Here is a 22,475-nt window from a genome sequence, read left to right on the forward strand (position 1 = left end):
CGAGAGTCCGTCGCTTTCGTGACCAAACGGATTCGAGATGGCTCACCTTCTCGAGATCCGGCTTCGTGACCAAACGGATTCCGAGATGGCGCACCATCGAGAGTCCGTTCGCTTCGTGACCAAACGGATTCCGAGATGGCTCACCTTCTCGATCCGTCCGGTACACGACGTCAATTCCCCATTTAACGATTTTTTTTCTTTGAACGAAATTTTTTCAAAAAAAACGGAAAATCACTTTTTTTTTCTTACAAAAATTCATCCAAAAACACATGAAAAAAATCCAACAATAATTATTAACAAAAATTATCATCATGGATTATCAATTCATGCAAATCTTCATTAGGGAAATTCACAAGGATCTCCCACTCGGATCCGAATCAAAATTAAAGGTTTCCAAAAACCCTATCAATTCTCCCATGGGTTTCGTATTAAACCCTTGATCCTCCCATTGGATCCATACAATAAAATTAAACAATGGGGAGGAACAATAAACGTGGGAACCAATGGCTATGATGCCAATGTTGGTAATACATCAAAAGTAATTCAATTCAATTAATTGATGGGGAAAAATTCCTTACCGAATTCGCTTTCCTTACTTGAAGTATTCGCAGCGGAAGTCTAGATCCACGTTCTCGTTCCACCACCAAAGGTTTACCGGCGAGATTCCACAATAACAGGGAAAGGGAATAATATCCACAACCCAAATGCCGTGGATTAATGGAATGAAGATCGAATACTAGCAAAGAAGAAAATCTAAGCCTGCGATTCTTAGAGAGAGGGAGAGAGAGATGGAGCCCCGTTTCTCGAGATTCGCCGTGCGAATGAATTACTCCGTTACTTGCTCACTAATGCGGTGGTTACTAAAATATATAACCTATTTTGTAACCGCCCTAATAGTGAGTTTCCAATATTGCCCTTGGGCATTTAATTTATTAATCAAATTAATAAATTCCAAAACGTGTTTTGGGGGGGGGGGGGGAAAAAAACGGGGCAAACGGCCCGAAGAAAAAAAAAAAAAAAGCGAAAAAAAAATAAACATTAAAAATAAAAGAAAAAAAAGCCCCTCCCACCCCGGGGGGGGGGGGGGGGGGGGGGAGGAGAAAAAAAAGGGGGGGAGGGGGGGGGGGGGGGGGTAGTTGTGGGGAGAAGAGGGGGAGATTGAAGATGTTGAATGCAAGAAACTTTTTCTAGATTTTGATGGAGAAACTTTTCTGGATTTGATGGACTCAAAAGTGAGTCTGATTGTTGGAGTGCCTTAGTATAGGCTTTTGTGGAATTTTTGTGTAGTCACTTGACACACTTGAGTGATACTTTTATGGAATTTTGGTGTAATCATTGAAGCTACACTTTTATGGAATATTTTGTGTAGCCATGGGAACTGCGCTTTCATGAGATTTTCTTTGGGCACACACTGGAGCTGCAATTTTATGGACTTCTATGTAGCCACTGGAGTGCTACATTTGGTGGAATTTGTGGACTTTTTGTAGTCGTTTGGTGCTACATTTGATGGACTTTTCTATTGATATTACATGTTGCATTTTGAGACCTTCATTAGGAAGGGTGTTTGGTGTTTAGTCTCGTTGGTTGTTGTGAAGACATTGAGTGGGGTGCTGATTTGAGCATGTTGATGTCTGGAAGTTATATGGTTTAAGACCTTTGTACAAAGTGTCATTAAGCTAACGCTCTGTCCCTGGGGGGCGACACAACTCCTCCTAGCGACACGACATAAGCAATAAGTCAACGATATATCGCTGTGAAATCGGCGATATATTGTCAAAAGTAGATTTTTCTCCGAATGAACGCCAGCGAATGTATGTCCTTGACCTTGAGAGACTCTCTGAGTATAGTTATAGTGTGGTTTTATCCACTAGTAGGTAGGCTTCAATGGATCCAAGGAGCCCAGATTGAGCTCAATTGCAACTCCGTGGGAGTTGAGCTCTTCGAAGCAAAGTCCGACATGAAAATCTCCGACTTTGGAGATTTCACACCAACTCCAAAGATGAACAAACTCATGCCTCAAATCAATTACAACAAACCCATCAACGAAATCCCTCTCCTTCTAGTGCAAGTAAGACCAACAATCTGTTGCATCATTGGTCTCTTCTCCAGTGACTCAACTGTACATATGTACCCAATTGGCATCGTTTCCACCATCTCACTCACCAAGTCATCCCTGAGTCCCAGCCTCGGGTCCAAAACTGCTTCCACTCTTAGCCTCTCCTTCACCATCCCTCAAACCCAATCCACAATCTCTCTTGTGCATGCCTTCCCCATCAACAACTTTATCAACACCACCCCGAAGCTGTGCACGTCGACCTCCATTCCATCAGTTTCTTCTCCTATTTGGAGTCCGAACCCGGTGATTCAAGTTTCGAAATCGTCTCTGAGGAGGCGACTTGAGATGACCACGAACCACAGGCGTTGACTCAGCGTGGTGGAGGTACACAAGCCCATGAGTGATCCGGTGATCCCTAAGGTGATTCGGTGGTGAATTCACCATCCCATCTTCTCAAAAAGTCGTTCAAAATGTCGCCATGTCAATGCCTTGGTGGTCGCCGTGTCGGTAGTGTCGCCAGCCACCTACGCGGCGACGTAGGGCGAAATTTCAAGCCTTGTGTAAGACTGGTGCTACCTTTCAAGATTATTCTTATTTGTCCAAGTTGGAGCTTTCTTTATGTATACTCCAGCTTGAAGGGGAGTGTTAGAGATAATGAGACAATATGTAGGAGTGAGATAATATGATCTAGCACGATAGGAGGAGTCCCCCTATCATGATTTCCTTATTGGTTTGGGTTGGGTCAATGATGTTAGTGGTTTCCTCATTGGACTCTGGATATTAGGGTCCTAGTTTAAGTGAATTCACTACTCTTTAAGTTTATTTAGGAAAGTATTGAGAATTATATTTGAGTTTGAGTTTCCTTCTGTAGTCTTAATTCAGCTTATATAAATATATGCTTGCTAATTCGGTAGAAGATACAATTTCTATTGCCCAGACTTTTCTCCATTCATTCTCTTCTTCTCACTCAAGTTCTCTGCTTCTTCTTTTCTCTAGCTAGTAATTGTTATAGATCTTGGAATTGTTTATATAGTTGTCTGTGAACCATCCATGGAATAGATTGTTGTTAATTCATACAAACTCCGGCTATTGTTGAGTCCTCTAGTTTTGATAACATTTGATGTAAACCGAAATTATAGGGCTTACCTTGTAAGGATGCTACCCTAGATGTAAGTTTACTCTAGGGTCCTCTTTAAAAGAACCAGCAATCAATTAGGGTTTTAGAATACCCTACGTTGAAGGGAATGGGTTGGTTCTAGAGTTCTAGGGTTAGGTTTGGTTGGAATATTTGGAATTTAGGGGAATGGGGTTCCTTTGTGGAAAGGGTTGTGAAGAAAATATTTCCTAAGGGAAAGATTAGGTTAAGGTTTTATTGTCAAAAGATATGAAAACCCAACCCATGGGAAATATAGGATAAATTTCTTGAGATGGGTGCTAGGTCAAAGCTTCAAGGGAATCTAAGTTTAACATAGGAGGAAGATTCCCCAACTTTTTGAGGCTTGGATGGCTAAATTGAAAGATATTAAGGTTCTTATTTTCAGGGTCTCAGGAACTACAAAAATTCAAGAAATTAATTAAATCTTGAAATTAGATGATTAGAACTAGGTTAATTCGGATCTAAGGTTACTAGGGTTGGGGGGATGAGGCCCCTAAAGTTAGGGGCAGATCTAATGATTAGATTGGTGTAGATCTAACCTTAAAATTTGGGTCTCTAGGGGAGTCTGAAAATTCAAGAAAATATAAAAGAACGGTACAAAAAAGGGGAAGAAGAGTGCAAGCTAAGGATGGGGCTGGGGGTGCAGTACTTACTTGTAGGTGAAAAAGGATTGCTGGTATTGTTGCATGATTGTTGGAATTGAAGAACACTTGCTAAAATTGAAGAAAATAGCAGAGTAATTCAGGCATGGCCCTCCTATGAAGTCCACGACTTAGATTTTCTTCAAACTCATATTTGTATTCAATTCAACTTGTGATTACATGGTTTGAAGGCTTTATTTATAACTTCAAATGTTTTATTTTTTTTGGGTAAACATTTATGGCCTTAAGTTAAGAAATCAAAAAGTACTCTAAGTTGGAAAACCAATTAGAACTCTAACTGGCTTAAAACAATTCTAACTCAACTACTAATTGACTAAGACTTGACTCAAACAAGAAAACTCTATAACAAACTCTAGTGGACACCAATCTAAATTCTAAGAGTAGATATGGAATCTTAAAAATAAGAAGAATTAAAATAAACTCAAATTAGAGGATCCCAACATAACTTGGAATCTCACCTACATAAGGACTCTTAAATAACTTGCAAATTACTAATCAGAAATCTAGACAATATCCTAGACTCAATGAGACCAAGACCTAGTTGTCACAAATTTGGGCAAAAAAAATTAAAATACCCTTGGATCAAATTAGGTGCCTAAGGTTTGGGGGATCAACCCTAGGACCTGGAAAACACCTGGAAAAATTTTACATCAATAGGGGGACACTTTATCATAGTAATACCCTTCCCTCACTCTAGACCCCAAAAAATAATCAAAAGAAAACCTTATTTTGTATTTATACAAGGCATTTCTTAGTCTCATATTAGTCATAAGGAATGCAAATAAAAACCCTCAAAATCTTCGAAGTCCCTCTAATTCAATGCAAATGTTGTATGCTTCACAAGAATTAATCTGAAACTATATGACATACTAATAAAAAAAAAAATACACTATACTCTTACATGTTAATAAAATTAAATCAGTAACTTTGTTTGAGAGGAATGATAGAAATAGGTCCTTCTCTATTTCAATAAATGTCCAAATTTTTTGATTTCCTGAGTCCTATTTGTCCAAGGCAAAGAGTGGGATTTGACTAAAATATGTCAAAGTACTGTGTTTCATACCAGTAAGAGCATTCACTTATATATGTTACTTCATCATATCTAGTAGGAGCATTTACTTGTATATGTGACTTCACTTATATATCAATGCACTACAACTTCATGAAATTTTTTAGATATATGTCATTTATTCATGTTTTGAGGTGTGGTTCTCCACATACATGCCTTCGATCTAATTATTTGCAGTCCCCAGCCCACAAAGAAACCAATAAATTTACAAAACAGATATTGCATCATTGGATCATTTCAATTCTTTTTAGAATATTAACTTAAAAAAAAACAACTTCCCCATAGTATTTTCTCCCTCAATTGAAATCTTTTCATATAAACAAAACCATTTTATCTTTTCCTTCTTTTGTGGTGGGAAACATCTGTTTCCTTCTTTCTTAGTTTTTTCCTGCACTTCTTTTTCTTTTTTGGAAATGTTTAGGCCTTTCTCTCTTTACTATAATACAGAAATTGAAAAAAAATGAAAGAAATGGTTTTAAATAACTTACATTAACGGAATATACAGTTCCAAATACGAAAGTTATGAGTAGCCCACACAAAAGTGCTGGAGAGTGAGCCCATAATCCGATACAAAAGCTCTGTGAAACAAATATTTAAAAGAAAAACAATGACAACTTTTAGTGGTAAATGGAAAGCTTTAGTCTTACTTTCAAAAAGTAAAACCAAGTAGAAAGAGGGAAACATACAAATGATCTATAGAGCAATTCAATCAACCCCAATACCTTTGATATAATCCTTATGTCCCCCCCCCCCCCCCCAACAAAATCCCAAAGGAAGAACAGAGGAAACATGGTAGGGGTATCAATTAATAGTAGCACCATTAATTTGTATTTTTTTTAAACTAAATTGCAAGTTGAATCAAGTGAAAAGCAACTAAAAACTCACAAACCTTAAAGTATTGCAGATGAAAAGAACCAAACAATTACTGTTTTGATATAATAAAAGAAATAGAAATAGTTCAAAACATGATTTACTAGGGTCATTATATGCTGTTCAGAATACCTACAAATCAACCTTAGAAGATTTTAAATACCCCTACTTGTTCATTGCACCATGAACAACTAAATAAGCCCATCTTAGCAGCCATTGGAGAAATGGATCAAATTTCAAAATCCCAGAAATCAAAGTTGTAATGTGATAAGAGAAAAACGTAAACTTTGTAAAATAGGACTTCAATTACCTATTTAACATCATCAATGCAACGTTTACAAGGATGAGCTGTAAAATAGCTTTTGGGTGAACAAAGCTTTATCATATTATTTTGTCCTCTTTACAATCTCCATTAACCATCTTTTAAGGAGATTAGTTAATCACCTTTTTCATTACATATGAAAGTATTTTTCTCATAGAGGCAGGCTCATGCGATGGTTGGTGGACCACAATTGTAGCTTGAGGTCAAGGCAACGAAACAGCCTCCCAGCAAAAATTGTTGGAGTAAGGTTGCATAAGAAAATTGTGCCCTAGACTCTGCTTGTGCAGAATGCTTTTTACCCTTCAATACTAAGTCAAAGTTGTATACATGTATTTGAAAAAAGTGGATATAACATTTATACCAGCAAGGCAGCTGTGCAAGTGACGGCCCACCCAGTTTCAGTTGAATAAGCTCCAGAAGCCAGTGGAAAATGTTTCTTGTTAATCTGAGCACACAGGAAGCAATCATCCATTAAAAAGAAAAGACAAATTTTATCATTAAATTACTTACATACAACAACAAGCCTCATCCCAACTAAATGGGATCATCCATTAAATTACTTGCATGTAACCGAAAAATCGGACTCAAACATACCTTGTCAATTTCAACATCATACAAGTGGTTTATGCCACTAACGTACGTCCTCATCAACATCACTGCAACCTGAGCCTGAAACAAAATAATATCAATAACAAACCAATGTAAAAGATATATAGAAGTTTCCCAACCACGAATGTTACCTGTAGTGAACCCAGAAAATTTCGTGAAGAACTTACAATTTATTGACCATTTCCAACATTAATGCTTACCTGGAATATTCCCATAAAAAGTTTGGGAGAAAGATCAGTAATAGCTTCTACTGGAAAAAGAGACGCTGCTATTATCCCCACAATCTGATTATTAAAAAAAACACTTAGCACATATTTGATGCTCTGAGAATAATTTCATTTTGTAAAAAAAATGTCAACTTGTCAAATTTAGAGTGTAAAAAAAAAAAAAAAACTTACAGCACCAAAAGAAGCATAAGGGCGACTGAACAGTATAAATGTATCCACCACCTTTGAAAGGCCAGTCTGGCGAGTATTACCATCTTCATTGTACTGCAGCTTTTCCACACTCTGTAGATCATCAGCTAAGGCTTGAAGTCCTGGAAAATAATGTTGAAAGCTTTGCTTGACATGGAATTCATTTTAAAAATGATTTGAACTATGAAACTTGAAACTGGCACAGGAAAATAGGAAGTTTTTAATCCAGATTGTACTTGACCTAATTTTAAAATAATTGAGTGCTATTATTTTGGTAAATGTACTGAATTGTACAGTTCAAAGTGACAGTGTTCCTGGTTTAGTACAACAAGAAACACATTATGTCACTTAACAAGGGTATTTCCCAACTATCCAATTGTAAGAATATCAAAGGACCAGATCAGACAGATGAATCCCTACTTCCTAATTTAACTGAGATTTTTCCTTTATATGGACTGTTGGCTACTCGATCTGTTACTCTGTGATGATTTGACCATTAGAAGTAGGAAATCTTGTGTTTGAAATTGTTCAGCTTTCCTTAGTTAATTTGCCATAATAAGTGTGTCAAGAATGATATAACAAAAATTCATACAGAAAATGCATACAACATCTGAAAACTAAGCTAATGCTCGACAAATAGAGTTGAATGTCCATGAACAACTATGCTGACACAGTCTTTAGTGAATAATTCTTCTAGCATGACAGCAACAGCTGGGTACTTCACATAGTTGCATGAGTAACACAATATGAAGATCATAAAATAAAAAAAAAAATAAAAAAAAAATTAGCCCTGTGCATCAGTGGTCCATCTGGACACTCCCTTAAAAGCAAGAGCTTCCTTCGCATTTCCAGTTTTCTGCACAAGGGAACAAGGAAGCAAAGCATCTTTTCCCTAACTTTGACAGGTTTTTCCAGTAGAAACTGAAACCTCTATAACAATGCAGAAAAATGAATGGAAGTCACTAACAAACTATCACATATTCACATAAATATTTATGTGGTTCAGCAAGAACGCTTCTCCTCTCTCTACCTCTTCCTTGTCGTTCAGTCCAGGAAATCAAAACATCAGGGTGTCCTACATCACTTACATGGACTGATTCAGCTGTTTTGGCTCTTTCTGTGTGTGTGTGCTGTTACCCTCTCAGTTACCCACTTACGATTCACAGCCAGGAAACCTGATCGTTCAGATTGATTTATTCATAGTGGCATTAATCAGCTAGATTTAATCTTTAGATCTTGAATAAATGTCCATTGATGATAATTGTGCTGATTAATCTTTAGATCTTGAATAAATGTCCATTGATGATAATTGTAGCTGACAAGTATACAGTTAATCAACAATCCATTATCCTATTAATAAAGAGAAGCCGTAAATTGTAACTTTTTAGTTATCTACCTACTGTCTTCTCAGAAAATTGTAACATTTTAGTTATCTACTGTCTAACTCCCAAAAAGCTCTTAAAGTCATCCGTGAAAATGTTTAAAAAATAATTTGGAAGTGACTCACAATTTTTAATACAACAAAGCCTTGTCCCAATTAAATGGGGCCAACTACATGGATTCTTGCATTCTAATAAACTCTATTTAATGCCATACTAGGTATAAGGCAAAACTTATGCATGCGTTTTCTCATCGTGTCTCTTAAGGTTTTCTTGGGTTTGGCCTAGTTCTTTCACTTTATTCAATCTAGATTAAATCACTTCTCTTCTGGGTGCATTTAAGGGCCTCCATTGAAGTTGATCGTGCCACCTCAATCAACTTTCTTATAGCATATAAAAAATAGTTTATTATTTTATTATTCTCAAAAGTTGTCACTATCCTACTTTCAGTTTTGAGGTGTCCATCAGCTTGGTTTATCAACTTTTCATAATTTGATAACATTGTAATGGATCAACCTGATTATATGTTTTGGTCGGAGGGAACAAAGAGCTTATTATTTGGGTTGGGTTGTTGTAAACCAAAAACATCCTTGCTCAATTGGATTGTAATCAGTTTTTGAAACCTGCCCACAATATAATATTGTAAAAAAGCCATTAATAATGGCCGTTCATTGCATATAAATTACTCATTAATAGCGAAGAGTGAGTGAATGAGTTACCTTTTTGTTGCAGATAATGCTTTTGATTTGGGGGATGAGACCAACGTGAACATGGCAACATTTCTAAACCCAATCTTGTGGTTGGCATAGGCCGGAAAGTGCCATTTCTGGAAAACAGTCTTCTCTTGAACAGATAATTAAACAAAAACCCAGAAGCAGAAACGAAAGATGGCCTCTCCACCAAAGAAGAACCCAACAATTCCTTTGCAAACGCCATGAATTAACAATGTAGGAGATTCTACTTCCTTGTTTCTGTTTTATCAACTTTAACATTCGAGATTCTTAGTAGGGAAGAGAAACATAAAGAAGTAAACATCAGGAGGAACAACTTGGATTTTTTTTATAGAAGAAATGATGTGGCAACATAAGAAGATAATATAAATATATAATACGTCCAGCAGCTCATTTCAACACCGATTTTTTTATAGAAGAAATGATGTCCCCAATATAAGAAGATAATATAAATATATAATACGTCCAGCTACTCATGTCAAAACGGATTTTTTTATAGAAGAAATGATGTTGGCAATATAAGAATAATATAAATATATAATACGTCCAGCTACTTAATTTTGTTTTTGTTGGCGTTAATTAAGACCATTTATAAAAGAGGGTCACGTGGAACAGAGTGAAACGGGTCCGTTGGTAAGCTTCCATATTTTTTCTTCTTTTAAGATTTTGATCTTCGTTCCTCAATCGTACTTTAGGATTCGCAAATGGACCGTTGGTCAAGATCTAGTCAAAATCTCCATCTTGCTAAACATTATCCGTGCATTTATGGCATAGGACTGAAGCAATGTCTCTCTTATTCATTGTACGGTTTTGTACCCATTAATTAATAAAAATTTACATGAATTTAAATAAGATTAATATGCACGGCCATACATGAAAAAGAATCTGATTTATAGGGAAATGTTCTTTGAGCCTTTGAAAGAAGGATGGCTCATACCTCTGATCTCTCAGATCCTCATATGAAACAGCTTTCGATACCACTACACGTGATAACGTTCATGTGCAACTCTTTCTATACTTGTTCATATCACTTGTTAAAACTAAAAAACACCCAAGGGCAAATGTTTTAGAACAAGCAGAGTCTCGAGGGATATTTTTCCTATGCAATCTTACTCCAAACCCTGAAAATACTTCAACAATAGTGCACTCCACCACAAGTTCTTAAGGTATATCAACATCATAAACATAAACTCCATGGCTCGAATGACACGTTAACCCAAACCAAACAGCTGAAAGTAACATCAACCATCTTCAGAAGCAAAACAAAGAGAAACATAGAATGAGAGAATTCATTAAGTGTAAATTCGGATATTACATATAAATACTGATTGGAAGCAACAAACTGAGTACAACAAAATTAGATATGGAAAGCAGAACACAAAGTCCAATACAAGGAAAATAAGCGTCAAATCTGTGAACACTTGAACAAAGCTGAAGTTGATATGCCCATCTATTTGATACTGCTCATACATTGGGGCATTGAAGCCTTTGACCAGGTCATCAAGCTAATTAGACCTGCATGCTGATATGCTTAGAAGAAATATCCAAAATTCTGCCCCGGCCGGCGCAGCCGGGAAGGCAGGGCAACTGGGGTCCCCCTTGCTCTTTTTTTTTGGCCTGCCAGAAGTTGTTGGCGCCCGGGGGGGCCGGGTGGCCCAGTGTAAAAGATGGTTGGGGAAAGATCAGAACATGATAGCATGCCATAATTTGGAACATACCCGGTTGCTAGAAAACCATCAGTCAGTCCACCAATAAATATGACTTGTTTGAACTCGCCTGTTCTGAATGCAACTTGCAAAAAAAGGACAAGATATCACAATACAAAGATATGCTGAGAAACAACAATTACTTCAACAGTGCAGGTTGAAAAGGAACAACAATTCAATTTATAAGAACCCACCTAAAAATGGAAACAAAGCATTTCCTTGGGAAATAGTCTCTATGATGTGGGAAAAAGTCCAGGGAGGAAGTCTGTTTCTCGTGCAACTACAGAAGGGGCTCAAAGCCATGCATCCAAGTGGCACCGAATGGGCCAAAGTATATAGGATGGATAGAACCCTATGCTAGTGTGAAGTTATTATATTCAGAATACACTGATTTTGGGGCAGTAGGGATTGTTGTAATTTCTATGGATTTATTTTAAAATTCAAATTTGATTTTTTGAAGGGTTGGGTCTTTCCCTAAAAGACACCCAAATGGCCAATAGGTGTCTCTTTTGGGATGTCAGTTTGGTGGCCAACAAAAGAGCCTTAAGGGAGGAGACATGTTTCTTAGAGACAACCCTTAGTGATATCTGTTACTCTCCGTATATAAAGGTGGAAGGGGTTGTTTATTATGATGCTAACATTTTTTTAATTGTTGTGATTAAACTGTATCATAAAACAGATTAGTGAAAACAACTTTACGGATCCCATAGTCCATCAATTACGGAGTGCACCTTCTATGATCAAGGGGTTGACTGATCTTGGGGGGTGAAAACGCACTTAGAACCGTGTGCACTGTTTGGGCATTTAAATACCTTAAAGAAAGTGCCGGCCATTACTGGCATGTTTCAACTCCGTTAATTTTCGTTTATCATTAGATGGATGTACGTAACAAAGCTTTCAAAAAGGAGTTTGTTCATGCCATTTGAAACAAGATAAGTTTTATGATTCTATTTTATTTGTCTTATTCGATTGCCTGTGATAATATAATTTCTAACAGTTTTAAGGTATTTAAATGGTATAAGACTTGGTATATGACTGTTTGAATTATTATACGCATGAAATCTTAGAGTTGATTCCAAGGCAGAAGAAAATGATTTGAAACGTTCCTAGTTAGGCTTCATGTGTTTCTTGGGTCCACGGACACTCTTTCGTTTTTTCCTATTACTTCAGTGGATGTAATGATTACTTAGTTCTTTCGAGAAGTTTTGAGTCTTGGATCCTTCGGTTGATCCCAAGGAGTCTTGGTTCGTGCCCAACATGATTCATTTACGATGTTGTATTGAATCCCAATTAACTTTGGATTTAGACTATTAACACATGTTGTGAGGGAACATTATGGTTTCCGTCAAATTTGAACCATCTCTCATTTCTACGAATGCTCTGATATTTGGGTTTAAAATCCCATACAAGTGGCTATCTTGCAGTAAGATTTTTAAAGTTGGGTTTAGTTAATTCATTTGTTTACCATCAGGTGTTTACCCATCAAACTTTCATGATTTGATATACATCATTGGTAAATCACCCATCCAATATGGATTCTCAACAGAGAGAAAAGAAAGTTTCCGAATGTGCCTGACTATAGCTAACTACCTCTGTGTTTTCTTCTTCTGGGTTCTTTTTATTTTACACTTTATATTCTTCACTAGAAAGTGGAGACTTCAAGATTTTGTAGGACTGCAACAGTTCTTTTGGGGCGACCAGTTTGCAAAAGTGAAGACTCTTTCTACTTGAGAAGGCAAAGAGTTTCTCTTGAGGAAAGCTTTAATAGTTAAAAATGGATATAAATGTCAACACCCCAATACTGGTAAGTTCTTTAGACAAGTTCTTTAGTCCTTCTCAGTCCCATTGTGGATTGTGTAATCCCACAATAATTTTGAAGATGTAATTACGTGGCACTTGGCTTCTTGAATAAGCAAGTGAGAAGGTATGTTATAACCCCTGGAAGTTTAAGTTTTCGCTCTTGATGCCTTGGATCTATATGGGCTGTTAGTTCTTTAGCCTCTAGGGGTAGCAGTGTATATGCATTTGTTTGTGTAGGTAATACTCCATATATCAATATTGTTTAATTGCGGGGAAAAGATTCCTTACCTGGATACGCTTTCCCTTACTTGAAGTATTCGCAGCGGAAGTCTAGATCCACGTTCTCGTTCAACCACGAAAGCTCTACCAGGGTGATTCCACAATCACTAGGAAAGGGAATGATATTCACAGCCCAAATGCCGTGGATTAATGGAATGAAGATCAAAAGCGAGGAAAGAAAAAAAGCTTCCTTGGCCTGCGATTCTATGAGAGAGGGAGAGAGAGATGGAGCCGTCATTTCTCTGAGATTCGCTCGTACAAATAAATCACACACTTACTCACTAATGCGGTGGTTACCAAAATATATAACCCTATTTTGTAACCGCCCTAATAGTGAGTTTCCAATATTGCCCTTGGGCATTTAATTTATTAATCATATTAATAAATCCCAACAGCTCCCACTTGCACAAGGGCAAGTGTTAATCTTTCAATGTGTCCCAAACACACTTGTATATCCCAGATATACACATTCAATCTCTCTGCTATGTATCCCAGATACATAGACCTCTTGTGTCCCAGACACACATGTATATCCTAGATATACATATTCAATTTCTCTGTTATGTATCCCAGATACATAGACCTCTTGTGTCCCAGACACACATGTATATCCTAGATATACATATATATTGATCTCTTTACTATGTATCCCAGATACATAGACCACCTGTGTCTCAGACACTAATATCCACAAGTCATACTGGTAAAATGGGTTGTGCGACCGGTGATATACCTGCACGCATGAGCCCCAAACTAGAAACCTTCCCAAAAGGCCAGAATGGCACATCACTCATAGAAACAAATCAAATAAGCATTAGTATAACACAGTGTCCTAGGTTTATTCAAACTCACCGAGCACTAAAGGTATCTCGATCCCTCCGAGAGATCACCTTCTTGTCCTTAAAATGTTCACTCGCAACACATACGGTTGGCGCCAACAAACACTTTTTAGGGTGCAGTTGAATCAAACATTTCCTTTCGCCCCAGACCATCACTACACTTAGGATTGACTCCTTTCCCGGTAGTGCCCCTTTAGGTCGAATCAATCATGACCATAGGTAACACCCCAAAGTAGCCACATCAACCCTTCGTTTCATGATGTCGTCGAAAGTCACTAAGAACACTAATGGACCATAAGGTCCAGGACTCACACAATGAGAGGAGCAGGGATCCATCCTCTTATTTCCAATGATCGCTAAGCACACATAGTATGATATATGTGCTATGGTGGAGCATTCTATATACAATAGAACGTATGTCCATCTCAACACCATACAGGTCTTAGTCTAGTCGCAACCTCTTGCGCCTAACCCGAGTTTCTTTATTGTCGCCACCCTAGCGCACAAAAGTACGAGCTCTATAGGCAACATGAATAGTGGGAACACATGGATCTCTCACAATAGAGAAACCATCTGATCCAAATCAAGGCGACATCATGATTATGAATTGACCACACAAAGCATCACAAGATCTGGCTCCAAGGCGGAGAGGCGAATGCTCGTGTGAGTGAGCATTCGCTATGACATATCTTGTTTTATGCTACAAGAAACACAAACAACGAAAGTGAATAAGAATAAATGCGGAATGAACTCATATTACTATTAATAAGAAAGTCTGGACAAAAATAAGACAAAAAGAAGGATTTTACAGAGAAATAAAAACATCCTGGCTATAGGTTTGGAAGAGGGTCAGCACATGACTAGTAGATATGTGCTAAGTAAACTTTCCTGATGTAATGTCTTAACAAAGTGATATCTCAACGATATGTTTGGTCTTCCCATGATACTTGGGGTCCTGACATAGTTAAGAGGAATCACAGAGACAAGGGAGCCTCTTGGATGTCATCACAATCGAATGTCGAAGGAATCTCTCAACCAAAAGCCGAAGAGGAGCATGACATAGCCATGGTCAAGAGGGAATACAAGCCTACTGACAAGAAAGGGATAGCAAGAAATCATATCGAGAGGTTGATTTGCACTCATGATGAGAGGGATCACTAAGAACTAAGAAACGATCCTTGGTAACACAACATGAGTACGTGAGATATCTCAATATCTCTGAGCTCAGGCTATGCCGGGTTGATTGGTATCGACTAACCAAACCCACACATAACAAATATCGGCCTAATACACATCATAGCATACATAAGGCTAAGACCGGAAAATGGAACTCTTCCATCTGGTTTTCTCTGAGTCTAGGACCCATATCAAGGCTCAAATGCAAACCCTCTCCGGAGTATCATATGGTTTGAGTATGCATCGGTATTCGCAAGACATGTCAATATAGGTCTCTGAGATAAACCGGAATCTCTTGCCTATCGACAACTGACACAAGCACATAGCTGCTTCACCCATGTCTCAATCAAATAGGAAGACAACATTCTTAATGGTTTCAATAGCCGCTATGCTAGCATAAGTATGTATTACATACGGTGTGGAATGACATAATTATACGATCTCTTGGTGTAAACACGGTGGTCTTCCTCAAGCATGGAAAAACATTTTCCATCATAGCTGGTGGAAGCGCACATTCACTATCTAGATGCTTGCCTTAAGCCATATATGGACTTCTAAGCTTGCACACTTGGCTCAAGTCCATTTGCTTCAAAGCCTGAGGTTGATCCATATAGATCTCTTCCTCAAGTTCTCCATGAGAAAACAGTTTTACATCCAGATAAAGCCAAGTCCAACGAGCAACAAGGCTAGTATGAGGCGAATTGAGGCAAACCAACCACGGGGGAAAAAGTTCCTATAATCAACGCCCTCTCATTGGGTGAGCCCAGCCACTAAACGAGCCTTGAATCTCTCAATAGATCCATCCGCTTTCTTTTGATCTTGAGAACCCACTGTTCCCAAGCCTTCGGCGGGGAAGTCAACCAAGTCCAGAATGATTACCTTCATGACTAACTCTTCCTTATTGCTAACCATCCTTGAGCTGACGAAGAGCTGACGCTCTTTGGTTCATGCTCATCGATTGAAGTCATCTCAGGCGATCTCTTCAGGAGTTATCATGTAGGCTCATCCTCAGGAAAGGAGAGGAAAGGCGCCCACTACGGCGAAGTGCATGTCGATTGCTCACCGTCTAAGGTAGCTATCACAGCACTCCGCTCCCACTAGGATCTTCGGATGAACCCCAGGTTCATTATCCATAATCGAATCCCTGGAGTGACAAGACCACTATCTTGTATCTCAAAGAATTCGATGATTCTTTGTAACTCCGAAAGAGATGGAAAATCATTCTCCAAGAATGATGCATCCCAGACTCAAGTTCGTTCTCCTCTCACTCTCATCTAGTCCAATGAAGACATGGCCCTTTGAGGGTTCAAAATATCTCACAAAGATACACTTTCTTCCTCTGGGTCCAAGCTTTCCATATTGGAGAGAAGTAGAGTGAACATATGTGCACATCCCATGGGAAGAACCAAACCGGCTCTCGGTCCACAACTCATATGGTGTGGAAGGAACGATTTGGTTGGAACTCTATTGAGGATATAGGCCAGCGGAAAGCATCTCCCCAATAAGAGATGGGTAGATTTGCGGCCATCATGGATCTCACCATGTCTAGCAAGGTTCTATTCCTCCTCAACAACCCCATTTCTTGTGGAGTCCCTGGAATAGTAAGTTGTCTAGATATCCCCTTTTCATCACATAACCCTTTGAACATATTGGAGAGATACTCTCTACCTCTATCCGTTCTAAGAGTTTTAATCCTTTTATCTAAGCGATTCTCAACTAAGCTCATGAATTTCTTAAAACATTCAGAGCTTGACTTATGAGAAATTAGATAAATGTGACCATACCTTGTATAGTCATCTATGAATGTGATGAAATTAGACTGTCCTTTTCTAGTATGCACATTCATGGGTCCACACACATCTGAATGGATAAGTTCTAAAGGAAGAGAGGCTCTCAAAGCCTTTTTAAATGGTTTTCTAGTTGCTTTTCCTGCTAGACATGACTCACAGGTTGGCAAATCAGATAGTGAACCTTGGCCTAGAGACCTTCTCTTGCCAACCTGTTCATCCTATCTAAGCCAATATGTCCTAGTCTAGCATGCCACAAATTAGAATCAATACACACAGTATTTTGGCAAACAAAAGCACTACTAGAATTAAATGAATAATCAATTGTATCCAATACAATGAAACCATTATTAAGAAAACCATAACCATAAACTGTATCACCCAGATACAAAACCAAAGAATTGTTTTCAAATACAACTCTAAAACCATGTCTTTAAAGATAAATAACATAAACAAGATTTCGCCGAATGTCTGGAGCATACAGCACATCATGGAGTAACAACGCCTCGCCACCTCGCAAAACTAATTTGCATGTGCCTATGCAATGAACCTCCACGCTTGAGCTGTTCCCCATCGTTATTCTTTTGCTTCCTCTTGGAATACGACGGTATTCCACGAAGCTCGAGCGTTCCTTTGTTATGTGTTTCATGCTTTGAATCAACAATCCACAAAGGATTTTGTTCAGCAAGCATAGTAGAACTTGTTACATAACAAGATGAGGTATAACACACAATACATACCTCTTGCTTAGTGCAATCACGAGCAAAATGACCAGGCTTTCGGCACTTGAAGCAAATCAAAGCTGATTTCTTCTTGCCAGCTCTAGTCCCCCTTGAACGCTTGGGGCCACTCTTGTTTTTGTTCCCACCCTGGTTACTTTGCTTGGACCGCTGAGGTTGAGCTTTCTCTCTCTTGCGCTTGAAGCCTGCACCCTTACTAGTGCTAGCTTCAGCAGCAAATACATCAGTTTGAGGGGCATCGGCCAACATCCGATCCTCATCAAGCTCAAGGTGCTTGGCAGCTTGATCGAAAGTCTTGACCTCATCAGCATGAGTCAAGAAGATCTTCATATGCTCCCAAGTCTTTGGCAATGACCTGATGACTGCGGAGACTTGCTCCTCATCAGTCTTCTGGCGCCCACATGCGCTCAACTCACTAATCATGTTAGACATGATGATTATATGATGCCTCATGGTGTGACCCTGGCGCATCTTATAACCGTCAAAGGTGAGTCCGAGCTGGCGGCCTCTTGTGGTGGAAGTCCCTCCATACTGGAACTTCACAGCCTCCCACAAAGACTTTGCAGTCCTATGCTTCTCATAACGAAGCATCAGGTCATCCCTCATGGAGCTCAGGATTGTAATCCTAGCTACCCGGTCTTTCCTCTTCCAGGAATTGTAAAGCTCAAGGTTCCTGCTATACCGTGCAGTGGTACCTTCCTCAGGTGGGGACATGGTCTAGTTTACGGTTTCCAGCATGTTCTATTCTTCTAGGAGATACTGCACCTTTCGGTGCCAAAGGTCATAATACCTCTCATTCGGTTTATCTCCTTTCGCGAAGTTAGCAACAATGCTCTTGGTAGCAGCCATTTATTCTAGAGACATTACATACTAGGATGAGTTCAACTATTCTAGCATAAAACACAACTCATGCAACAACAAATCACACTAGCATAGTCAACCTATGGGAAAAGCACTTAAACCAAAAGAAATGCTAAAAAACATTCAATCAAATTCTCATGCAAACCCACATAGACTTATACACTAATTTCATTCTGTGCAAGAAACATGATTGATAGACCCATATAGAAAAAATAGTTTTATTAAAATAAAACATGCAATCATGTTAAAGCTATGAGGTGGTTCACACAGAACACTTCTACCTCATTAGCTCCCACTAGGCCCCATTAGACCCTTAATGCCAAACATCACATAGATTGTGAGCCATAGATGTCCAATAAATAGAAACACATTCAAAATTGGACAAAAAAATCAGACGGATTCTGAGACGGATCACCGCCGACAACCGCCGAGACAGAGACCTCTCCGTCGGGAGTCCATCGCCGACGAACCCGCACCAGACGGACGTCCTCGGCATTATGTGACCAGACGGATTCTGAGACGGCGCACCGTCTAAGAGTCCGTCTGGCTTCTGTGACCAGACAGATTCTGAGATGGCGCACCATCTGAGAGTCTGTCTGGCTTCTGTGACCAAACGGATTCTAAGACGGCTCACCGTCTCACCATCCGTCCGGTACACAGACGTCAATTCCCCATTTAACGATTTTTTTTTTCAAAGAAAAAACATCCACGATCACATGAAAAAAAAAATCCAGCATTAAATCTTAACAAAAATTATCATCAATTCATGCAAATCTTCATTAGGGAAATTCACAAGATCCTCCCACTCTGATCCGAATCAAAATTAAGGGTTTCCAAAAACCCTATCAATTCTCCCATGGGTTTCGTATTAAACCCTAGATTCTCCATAAACCGTTGATCCTCCCATTGGATCCATACAATAAAATTAAACAATGGGGAGGAACAAAAACCGTGGGAACCAATGGCTCTGATACCAATGTAGGTAATACTCCATATATCAATATTGTTTAATTGACGGGGAAAAGATTCCTTACCTGGATACGCTTTACCTTATTTGAACTATTCGCAACGGAAGTCTAGATCCACGTTCTCGTTCAACCACCAAAGCTCTACCGGGGTGATTCCACAATCACTAGGAAAGGGAATGATATTCACAACCCAAATGCCGTGGATTAATGGAATGAAGATCAAAAGCGAGGAAAGAAAAAAAGCTTCCTTGGCCTGCGATTCTATGAGAGAGGGAGAGAGAGATGGAGCCGTCGTTTCTCTGAGATTCGCTCGTACGAATTAATCACACACTTACTCACTAATGCGGTGGTTACCAAAATATATAACCCTATTTTGTAACCGCCCTAATAGTGAGTTTCCAATATTGCCCTTGGGCATTTAATTTATTAATCATATTAATAAATTCCAATAGTTTGTATGTGTTCTTTTGTCTTGTACAAAACCAACAATGATGGTGATAACTTGGCTGCGTTTCTTAACAACGAACCTGAGTTCATCAATAAACTAAAGTTCGTAAGAGAAGATCTATATATCCACATGTCAGTAAATGGAGAATATATATCATGCTCATTATTACATAATCAAAATCAGATGGGTTCCCTTCATTCCATTGGGGTTTCTCTGTTCGAGATGCTCTTTGTCTTTCCTCCCTGTTCTGGTCAAGAATTTTAGGACTTAAAAAATTGAACAACATGATGTCGCTATTGATTTTATTCTTGTTGTTTCATGGAGAAAACAATTCATATGATGCTGCGTGTGGGTTTGGACGCGATACATTGGTTATACCGTTACTAGGAATCATTGTGTTATGGATATTTTATAATAGACCTGGATGGGTTGACCAAAGAAGAACTAGACCAATCAAACCTTGGTCGGACCACGAATAAAACGAAGATACTAAGCAAGGTATACAATTTGAATCATATCCAACCTCCTTAAAGATAAGGATAAGGATTCCGATCAAGTTGGGTTACTGTTAGAATCTAGATCGGACTCCACAACTACAATCCAAGTAATACTGTCTTGGCAGGTAAGACTCCTCTCCGCAAGAAGCTAGCAACAATGACGGAGTTCTATTCGAACTCCATTACCGCATCTATAAATACCCACATATTCATCATTATCAGGTATGCACTCTTAAGTTATTGAATACATGGAAAGATTGAGCTGGCTTCCTTTGTTCGTCGGAGATGAAACTCGACCACATCGGTCGAGCACGTTTTTGCAGGTTCAAGCGTTCAACCAGGAGGGACCAAATTCTGCATCAACACATTGTAAGAACGTTTGAAAGAACAATGAAGATTTTCAGAGAAACAAGATGCTTATATTGCATGGGAACAAGGGAAAACTAAATTATCTGAAGTGCCCCAAGAAGGTTTAGTCATTTAAGTGTGAAGAAACAGTTGTTGGTGGGAATCTGTTGAATACAAGCAGAAGTTGACTAAAGATTATTCATGTTTCATTTTTCGAGGTTGACAAAACTGTTGATAACTTGGTAAAATCTGCTACCACATCCTATGATATTTTTGTTGTTGAAACCACATCTTCAGGCATTTTCTTCCTTTGTCTTTCAAGTGGTTTCTTACAAAGATAATTCTTCATCCATGAACGCGTCCATTGGACAGGGTGACAGCACGAGTAGTCAAGACCCAGCTTTAATGGAATCTTTTGGTTTTGTTGTTAGCAGGTCTGAAAGATGGTGCCTCTAATTGAACTGGGTCTACAAGACCACTTGTTCTAGACAAACTTTTATTCTCTCTCTAAGAAACATACAGTTCCAAGCTTTATTAGAGTTTTTGCCACCAGGGACTATATGGTCAATGAGAAACTGAATCATCTTTCCTCTTGAAGAAGTCTTTCCACAAACAGACTTGGCCTATTGAGATGGGGAATTGGTTATCCTAAACAGAGATGAGGTGCAGGAACAATGAGAGATGGATTTAGTGGAGCCTTGGGAAATGAGTAAGAGACACAAGTTTCTCAGACTTTCCCTACTTAGCCTACTTGATTGATTTTATGTGGAGAGTGGAACTGACTTAAAAGGGAAAAATTATCTTTTCCCCATGAAAATAATATGCTAAATGAAGAAGAATCATTCTATGAAACCCCACATGCCTTAACCACTCGGCCAAAGTGATTTGATTGAATGTTTCAGTTGTCTTCTGAGCCACATGAGTTTCTTCTTGGTGCCTCAGCAGCTCCTAATGAGGTTAAAGATGAGGTAACTAACCTCATGGCAAGGCAATGTTCTCAGTTCAACCAATTTAATTGGTTTCCTAGTTTGACAAAGATGGGAAATATACTTTTGGGAGAAAGAGGTAGATTGTGTCATTTTCAATGATACTTTCTGGAAAGTCCTATGATCCCTATAGTATTAAATGATTATGGATTCCTTTTCTTGATGTTATTAGATAAAATTAGCAATGTACATAGATTTGTATAGCATATGTTATGATGTTTGACAAGCTTGGACGTGTGGGATTCCCTTGTTGCAATCATATATGGGAGGTTGTGTCTTGCAATTTTCAAGTTAACCTAATTTATTTGGGATATGAAAAATCCAAAGTTGGTTAGGCCAAGTGGCATTAATTAATGATATAGTACGGTACATGTGATCTAATACTATTAGTATTATATGTATTCGGTTCATTAAATTTTATGCATAGATCAAACTAGTGGGGGTTTATGTTTATCGTGAGGTGCATATAAGTTTACATATTAACTCTCCTCTCAAGAGACAATTCTGGTAAAATGGCTGATTTTATTTGAAAAGAAAATAGTATATGCTTCAGATGCATTTGGGTGCCATATTGATTTAAAAGTGATATGTAAACTCTTGGTGAGAAATGATTTTTAATTAAAATTATAAGTTCCACCAAATATCACCAACTAGATTATACCTTTGTAAGAAGGTTGAAAACTCAAAGAGTTGGTAGTTGAGTATATATAAGTACCTACATGAGTGGCTTTATAAATTTGCCGAATCCTAAGCCACAAGGCTAAGGTGAC

General features: G+C 38.5%; 1 protein-coding gene across 1 annotated transcript in view; it reads right to left on the bottom strand.

Moving 5' to 3' along the window:
• Window positions 1-9,523, bottom strand: part of LOC149018907 (homogentisate phytyltransferase 1, chloroplastic-like) — a 31,474-nt gene extending 21,951 nt beyond the window's left edge. Inside the window, exons 1-6 of the mRNA XM_089154447.1 lie at window positions 9,259-9,523; window positions 7,143-7,282; window positions 6,945-7,028; window positions 6,730-6,804; window positions 6,497-6,580; window positions 5,432-5,521 (exon numbers count right to left, since the gene is read on the bottom strand). Coding sequence (XP_089010573.1) covers window positions 5,432-5,521; window positions 6,497-6,580; window positions 6,730-6,804; window positions 6,945-7,028; window positions 7,143-7,282; window positions 9,259-9,475 — 690 coding nt within the window. The 5' untranslated portion in view covers window positions 9,476-9,523. The remainder of the gene's footprint in view (window positions 1-5,431; window positions 5,522-6,496; window positions 6,581-6,729; window positions 6,805-6,944; window positions 7,029-7,142; window positions 7,283-9,258) is intronic.
• Between the last annotated feature and the right edge of the window lie 12,952 nt (window positions 9,524-22,475).

The sequence above is a fragment of the Hakea prostrata genome, chromosome 4 (assembly GCF_041222555.1).
Source record: "Hakea prostrata isolate BN-2017 chromosome 4, UWA_Hpros_2, whole genome shotgun sequence".
In the NCBI taxonomy this organism is placed as follows: Eukaryota; Viridiplantae; Streptophyta; class Magnoliopsida; order Proteales; family Proteaceae; genus Hakea; species Hakea prostrata.